The sequence below is a fragment of the Pristiophorus japonicus genome, chromosome 3, assembly GCF_044704955.1.
Source record: "Pristiophorus japonicus isolate sPriJap1 chromosome 3, sPriJap1.hap1, whole genome shotgun sequence".
Taxonomy (NCBI): domain Eukaryota; kingdom Metazoa; phylum Chordata; class Chondrichthyes; family Pristiophoridae; genus Pristiophorus; species Pristiophorus japonicus.
In genome coordinates, this window is record NC_091979.1 from 181,573,574 (window position 1) to 181,581,264 (window position 7,691).

General features: G+C 44.4%; 1 protein-coding gene across 1 annotated transcript; it reads right to left on the reverse strand.

The window, feature by feature from the left end:
* Window positions 1-3,706: 3,706 nt before the first annotated feature.
* twist2 lies at window positions 3,707-4,267 on the reverse strand. Its single transcript, XM_070874882.1, has one exon. It carries the CDS (start codon window positions 4,205-4,207, stop codon window positions 3,707-3,709), a length of 501 nt encoding a protein of 166 aa, XP_070730983.1. The 5' UTR covers window positions 4,208-4,267.
* Between the last annotated feature and the right edge of the window lie 3,424 nt (window positions 4,268-7,691).

Consider the following 7,691-nt stretch of genomic DNA (forward strand, 5'->3'; position numbering starts at 1 on the left):
CTGGACATGAACCCTAATTCTGCGGCCCGCCTCCTCTCTTTCTCTCTCTCCATACACACACTTTTTCAATGAAAGTATTTGTCTCCGCCTGCTAGACAGGAAACGGGAGGGGGAGGGAGGCGATTGGTGTCAACAGAAATATTAGTTATTTTTCTTATTATTAAATATATATTGTATATATATCACCGAAAAGAACTGGGCGAGCTGTACACTTTTAACCTGCATTTCAGGGTAAAGAATGGATTGACTGCGTTGGGTGGGGGGGGGGGGGGGGGGGGTAAGAGAAAGTGAAAGAAGGGCATTAAAATAATAAAAGTAAGGCGCCCACAATTGAGATCGTATAACCAGAAGTGAACCTTTAGCACTCAGTGACCCCCAGTGCTAATGAAGGCAAACGTAAATAGCTGGATAACCTGGGCACAGCGTGAATTGAAGAATAATAGGATTCAGTTACAAGCTTCAGTTTACACAAAAGGAAAATAACGGGGAGGGGTAGGGCGCTGGGGGATTAATCACCCCCCCCCCCTCCCCGCCCCTCTTGCCCGGCATCAAACTCGGCATCACTTTCAGTCGGTAGCGGGCAACGGTTCTGTAACGGTATGCATTTGCTGCATCTTTTTTAAGGAACATAACGATGAAAGATTTAGTGTGGGATATCATATTACAAATCAAGAAGCTTAAAAGGTCCCAGTAAGGTCAGGCTAATCAGAGAGAGAGGGGAAAAGAATAAGATCTAAAGTGGGGAGCTCAGAATAGCCAACAAACTGGACCGAGCTGCGATCGCTCCGCGTGAATTTCTAATCAGCTGGACTTTTTTGGATTCCTTCTTACACGTCACAAGGGCTGTCATTAAATGGTTAATCCGTCCCAACCTGGCAGAAATTTCCGACAGTCCCTGGCACACTAATTGGCGATCTTTTCCGTTGTGAAAGTTCACCTCTTGGCCAGTTCCCCTGTCAGCATCAACAGTGTCATGTCGATTGCAGGAACTTTATTGCCAACCTGTTACAACCCTGCCGGCGGCAGTAGTTTCAGTAATGATCTAAAAGGCCGTTTTGTTTCACAGACGCCCTCAGAACCTTACCTGCCTTGTTTTCATGACATTTTACTGCACAAGCTTGGGTTTTTTAAATGTAAACTTCCACCTCCGGGTTTTAACATGTGCAGCTTTACATTGTCTGTCTGTCTCGCTCTCTCAAAACCTGGCACAGGGAGCTCTGCAACCCCCCTGAAGGCGCGTTGAAGTTAAACAGTTTCAAAAACCCAGACTTATATATATTTTTTAAGTAGCCGCCCTCACACTGTATGAAACGGGCGGACCGGGATATCGATCCTCACACTTTGCAATGTGCACAACTCTGTTTTCTGTGTGTTTGATGAAGATACTTATATTCTTATGTTATGGACAAGTCTGAGCAGAGCTACCACCTTTTGTTAAATACTACAAGTCTTAAAAACGGAACAATCCATGCCCCCTCTGCATACTGCTATTTAACCAGCTAATTTATAAACGGTTGCCCACTTGGTACATCTATGCCCCAGATACAAGCAAGTAATTGAGCTCATTCAGAATTGGGAGTCTGGCACTTCAGAAGTTAGGGGCAAAGGCTCCATATGGTTAGTCTGTTGCCTGCGTTCTGTTTTACTCGTTTAGTTAGCATTGAAATCCCCCAAGGGTCGAGCTGTTTTGCTGATTATCTATTATTACTGCAGGCGTGCTCAACACACATACATAAACATACATTCATGGATGAACATATTATGGATGTCTGATGATCCCTGGCGTGTACATATGCAAGATATATACCTAGGGACCAGCGAATTAGAATAATATTCCTTTTGTCATTTTTAAGACGTGCCTGATTGCACTTTCCCTTTGGTTGGCACGGCCGAATTGCAAAATGTGATTTAGTGTATCAAGAGAATCTGTTAGCTTTTGCTAAAAATACAACCCTCTCCCCACACACGGCTAAAAAGGGCTCGTTCTGAATCTTCAGACACTTGTAAGAAGCATCATATAATCGCCTTGCACACTCATTAGGTGGTAAAACTTTAATAAATAAACTAGCAAGATTTACACGCGATAGAAAAACAGTAACAATGTGAAGCTATGCTTATTCCAAGTTTACTGAGGGCGAACATGCAGTGACCAGAAGTGCTGATATCTTTTTTTGGCTTTTCTTCATCTGTCTTGGTCCCATTTTATGTGTTTCTGTTTTTCTAAATGGTCTCGATGATAAACCTCAGCGACCGACTATTTTTATTTTAAAGTATAAAAGTACAGAATGATCCCAAACTCATCCAGTCCGAGCGATGTCCTGAATGCAGAAATTGTCATTCGTCACGATTGTCCGCACACTCCTCTCCTGCTAAAGGGCGATGTCTCACATCTTTTAAAACACTTCCTTTGTTGTTGTCGCGTGTTTGAAAACGTTAAATTCACTGTTCAGTCTGGAAGGAACGCTGTTGAGAGTTCAGAGCGAGTATCTGTTGAGACGTGGCGGAGATTTCTTCCTGGCCGACTGTAGAAAAATTTCCACTCAGCTCCAGCTCCCCGCGTCGGCTCCAACAACCTTTAACCGCCTGTCAACATACACATCAGAAAGATGACTTTAACCACTGATCCCATACGGTGAACGAGCAAACCCCCCAAAATACAGCACACATTCAAACAGTTCGCTGTGATCTGAGGTGACAGAGCGCGCAGTGGCCGGGGAATGAGATTGGGGGAAAATGCCGTTCAAACAATAGGATCAGATAGCATTGTTTATTTTATTACTCATTAAATCTAGATGGACTGGTATGTATCCAGGTTTGTAATCACTTCTTAAAAATTCAATACACGTCCTGTTGTAGCGAAAGCACATTTTATTTTCAAGTGTCAGATAATATGTCATCTTATTTGCATCTGCGATAAAATTCTAAATATTAAGTTGATTTAAAAAAAAAACTAGTTATAAACAGTAGCTCATCGCCTGCCTTCTCTTGTATTGTCCTGTGCCCTAACCTGTGGGTGTCTATTGGCATCCAGTAGGATTCAGGTCTACCTCTGACAGACTGGTCTCCCCAATCCGATTATTTAAAAAAAACCTGAAGGATTGCAGTCCATGGCATGTTTTCACAATCACTGAAAAATATTATGTCATCCAAATTATTGTTAAATATATAAAGAACCTAAAATCAGATTTATTCCCTCGTAACTTTCACACAACTTCGAGCGCCCTTTCCTTGAAAGAGTATTTTACCTTGTATTAATAGCGTGTGTGTATTTAAACCTCGGCCACTCTGCGCTGTAAACACAGGCGATCGCATTTTTAACCTGAGAAATATATTTCCTTCATAGAAATATGTTTTAAGTCAGAAGACAGACAGTGCAGACGGAAATAATATCTGAACTTGTGACGTGAGAGGGACTTTGCAAGCAGAACGTGACGGGTCTGTTTTGTATACTGCATTCTTAATAAAAGTGAACGATCCAAAGAAAATGTTGGGGTTGGTGAGGTGAGGGGGGGGAGGAACTGAGTTAACTCCATGAAGAAATATACGTCCCGCAACTGTTTAATAAACAGCAAGAGGGGCTTTCACTCACTCGGGACTCAGAGTCCTCTGCCCCCACCCTTTTACCCATCTCTTACACTCAGATTGCTGGCTTGATGTCTGTAAAGTACAGAGTGGAGTAGGATAAGGTCACGTACCGGGTTGGACGCTAGTGGGTCGCGGACATTGACCAGGCTCCTTCCATCCTCCACACGGAGAAAGCGTAACTCAGTCGCTCGTGGGCCACATAGCTACAACTGGTCATTTTTTGGTCCATTTCGTCGCTCTGCAGGACCTGGTAGAGGAAGTCGATGTACCTGGAGGCCAGTTTGAGGGTCTGGATTTTGCTGAGTTTGTCAGACGGCAGGGTGGGGATGATTTTCCTGAGCGATGAAAACGCCTCGTTCAGGGACTGAGTCCTCTGACGTTCCCTCACGTTGGCCAGGATCCGCTGGCTCTGCAGCTCCTCGTAAGACTGCGAGCTCGGGCTGCACTTTTTATGTCTTTTGGCGGGGTCCGGGCTCCCGTCCTCGCTGGATTTTTTGCTGCACCTCCTCTTGCTCTCGTATCTCTTCTGCTGTCTGTCCGCCTCCTCTTCGCTGCTAACCGAACTGTCGGCGGGAGAGACAGGGGCACTGCTCGGACTTTCCTGCATGATGTCTAACGGCATGCCACACCGTCCTGGGAGAGGGGGTGGGGGAGGGAAGCACGCACAGCCAAATCAAAGCAGCAAAATTCTTCTCCCGGAGCAACAACAAACTTATGCCAGTGTAGGAATGAACCCCCTTCTCGCCTAAAATGGAGACTGAGTTTGGCAGAGACAGGAACTTCACCAAAATTTCCCAACTTTTTTTGTCTGGTTATTGGGAATAAGAGTGGCTGAAAAGTTGTTACGAATGCGGAGGTGGCAGGAGCCTGTGATTGGCTGCAGCAGGAGAGGGCGGGACCAGCTCTTTGAGGAGGCTGACAGTTTAAGATAATATTTTAGCTGGAAAAAAGGTTCCTTAAGCCAGCCTAGAAAAGCTTCACTCTATTAACTCCAGTAATTAAAAGAGGGCCAATTACTATATTTCCAAGCTGACCCTCCCTACCTCTCGGGGCCAAAGGCAAATTTCACAGGACGTTAAACACTGTCTTTTTTTTTACCAAGTTGGGAGAGGTGAGGACACCCAAGGAATTTTTTATCGGTGGTGGAAAAACGCAAATACATTAAAAAAGCAACACGGTTTTTAATGAAGAGACCGGCAATGTGTATTTTGAAAGCGCCGGTCTCTCTCTCTCATCACATCGTCCCTCCATGCACACGAAGCATGTGTTATATTATTTGTAAACTGGTCCCTATGGATGCAATTGTCGAGTTTGCTTGTGATATTCTCAGGTTGGTCCTGAAATCGAGTTCACTTCCCCTTGGAGCAAGTATTTCTCGCTCTCACCCTTCCCTTGAGCGAAATACCACTCTCGCAAAAAGACAAGCTTCAATCTGTGCACTTTCCACAAACATTCAGGAGATGTCAGGGCGCTACGATCCCTCTGTCTCTCAGCTCAGTGTAGTCGTGGGGCACATACAGAGAGAAACGTGCCCTCTCGGTGCAGGAGGCGCCGCCCGGCTCAAGTTGTGCTGAAACGCTTCTCACCGGCTGGCAGGTAAACTGGGCGATTAGCGGCTACATTTACCAGACCGGTGACGGTTTTGAAATAGCTCATTTGCAGCAATTGAAAGACAAGAAGAAACGTTCACGGGCAATGTGTGAGCAGTAATGGGCGCGATGTAACCTTTAAGAAAGCCGATGTTTAAAAGTCGTTTAGGGTCTTTGTACCTGTGTACGCGCCATTCCTTCTGATATCGCCCCCATGTTTTACACTGGCGCCAGTCTTCCAGTCCTCCATGTGACGATGATCCAATTCATAAACAACAAGCAGCATTAGAGTCAGGACAAAATAAGATCTGCAAACACCCTCAATAGATCAATTAAAAGTCCCGAGCACCCCGCAGGTTTTGCCTTCGACCTGGTACGCGGTGAATTGCAGTGGACTCTCCCTGTTATGGGATTCATGAGAATAATACGGCAAGGAAAAGCCTGCACTTATCACACGGGACGGGACTGCCTGACTTTAACAAAACACTTATATCTTGTTAAACTAATTTGCTGTAACTGGATCCCTGACTGCCCCAAACCGACCCTCCAAACAAAATCTCTCTCGCGACGTAATGCAACTTTGTTCGGGCTTTTAGTGCAGAAAGTACAGTGCGAGGAAACTGGTCAAATAATAATGATGATTAAAGGGGCATTTGCCCAATGAACGTTAACCGAGTGAGCTGCGCTGGCTCCAATGTTGTCAGTTAACAAACGCTAAAATAAAACCACGTCAGGTCTAATCTTTTGCCGTAATCCACGGCTCCTTGCGATTATAAACGTTGTTTTGTATGTATACATAGGTGATTGAACAGCAGAATATTGTCATTGAGTGCTACAGGTTGCCAAAGCGCTTTACACATATTTGGAAATACCGTGTATGTCTCCTCTCTCTTCTACTCATGTTTTGTGAAGTTTTCTGTTGAAAGGCAAACGCTGCTGAAACGACAATAAGCAAAAGTAACAATGTAATTCTCGTGTTTTCATTCGTTATTCTTTTATTTAAAAAGGTGGTTCGTTTGCGTTGATAAACCCGCGTGCATTTCCAGTGTTCCTGTTACTAAATGTGGTGGATAATTTACTGATTAATCTCAGCGCGTTATAGTGCCATTAACCACTGTATGCATACAATTTGAACTTATCAAATGTAGCAACTAACTGTTATCGAGATGTATTTTAAATTGCACCATTATAGTCGAGATTCCAACTGTTTTGTGAGACCATCGGAGACAATTAATTCCGGTCAGCATGCAACAAAAGCTTTATCTTGTTAAACATTGCTGTTTACCTTTCTGATTCTTGTGACACTGTGCTGTGTGTGTGTGTGTGTGTGGGGCGGGGGGGGGGGGGGGCTTAAGTCACGTAGCGAAGCCTCAGAATTTGCAGTAAACTGTAAAAAATACCGAATGGCTGTGAAATCTTGTCAGCCGCTGCTGCCTCTTTCACCAGTGAGTGTGCTTTTTTTGGACAGAGCATTGCTTGAGTCCACACCGCGGCTATTCATTCACTTCTTTTTGCCGGTCTTTTTCTAACCATTTCGGTGCGTCTCGTATTCCAATTCCCAGAGGACCTGCAAGCTTCTACAATCCCGGCGTGCCGTTCCCATAGTAACCTGCAATATCGCCCCATAAAATCGACTTGAATTATTAATGTTTACAACCAGTATAATAATATCAGTTATATTTATAGTGATTTATTGCATTTAACATCAAACCTTTGATTTTACCCTGTGTTGATTGAGTTAACAGCTAAACACTCAATTCACCCACAGCACTACTAACGCATGAACATCTTTGTTTATACTTTTCACACGTTCAAGTCAGTCTTCTACGACCAGAGTCACAGCCGTGGAAAGTACAGAAACACTTGCTGGCTTACGAAGAAAACGGAATCTTTGAAGCCTGGAAAAAGTGTGCCTGTCATTTCCCTTCCCACCTTTCGAGGTTCCCCATTCTGTCGCCAGGTTTGTCGATGGATATGCGAAAGGTTCACAGCCTCAAGTTCCTAAAGCAGGAGTTTCCGTCAAACCTTGCTGCCCGTCTCTCAGCAGCCCCTGGTATTCTCTACAACTCATCCCGAAAATATAGACGGATTTGATACAATTAAATGTTTTAATAATAATCCAAATGCACGTGTGTGTGTGTAAAAAGTCAGATTGAATGAACTTAAGGAATTTAAGCAGACATCGCCCCCACCCCCCCTCCTCCCCTCCCACAACTCTCATATAGTTATAGTCACTGGTCAGTAGTTCAGCCTATACAACAGAAAGAGAACATAATGGGGCGAGTAGCGCTTGCAAGAAATTAACGAGGAGAAATAAAGAATCGAATGTAATGTGAGCAGGTTCATGGTTGATCATTGCACACACTTCTCTGCTGGGGCCAAGTTCGGACGGTTAATAACGTGTGACCAATTTAATGGTTCATTTGTGCTTTACAGCACACACAGTCTTAATGTGTTATGCAACCGGGTCCTCAAGCCTGGGATCAGCGCCGCCTTTTACTGATTTCTCTCGGGAGG

Bases quoted from the DNA above. Each gene is read 5' to 3' on its own strand.
- twist2 (XM_070874882.1), bottom strand. From the start codon at position 4,207: ATGCCGTTAGACATCATGCAGGAAAGTCCGAGCAGTGCCCCTGTCTCT.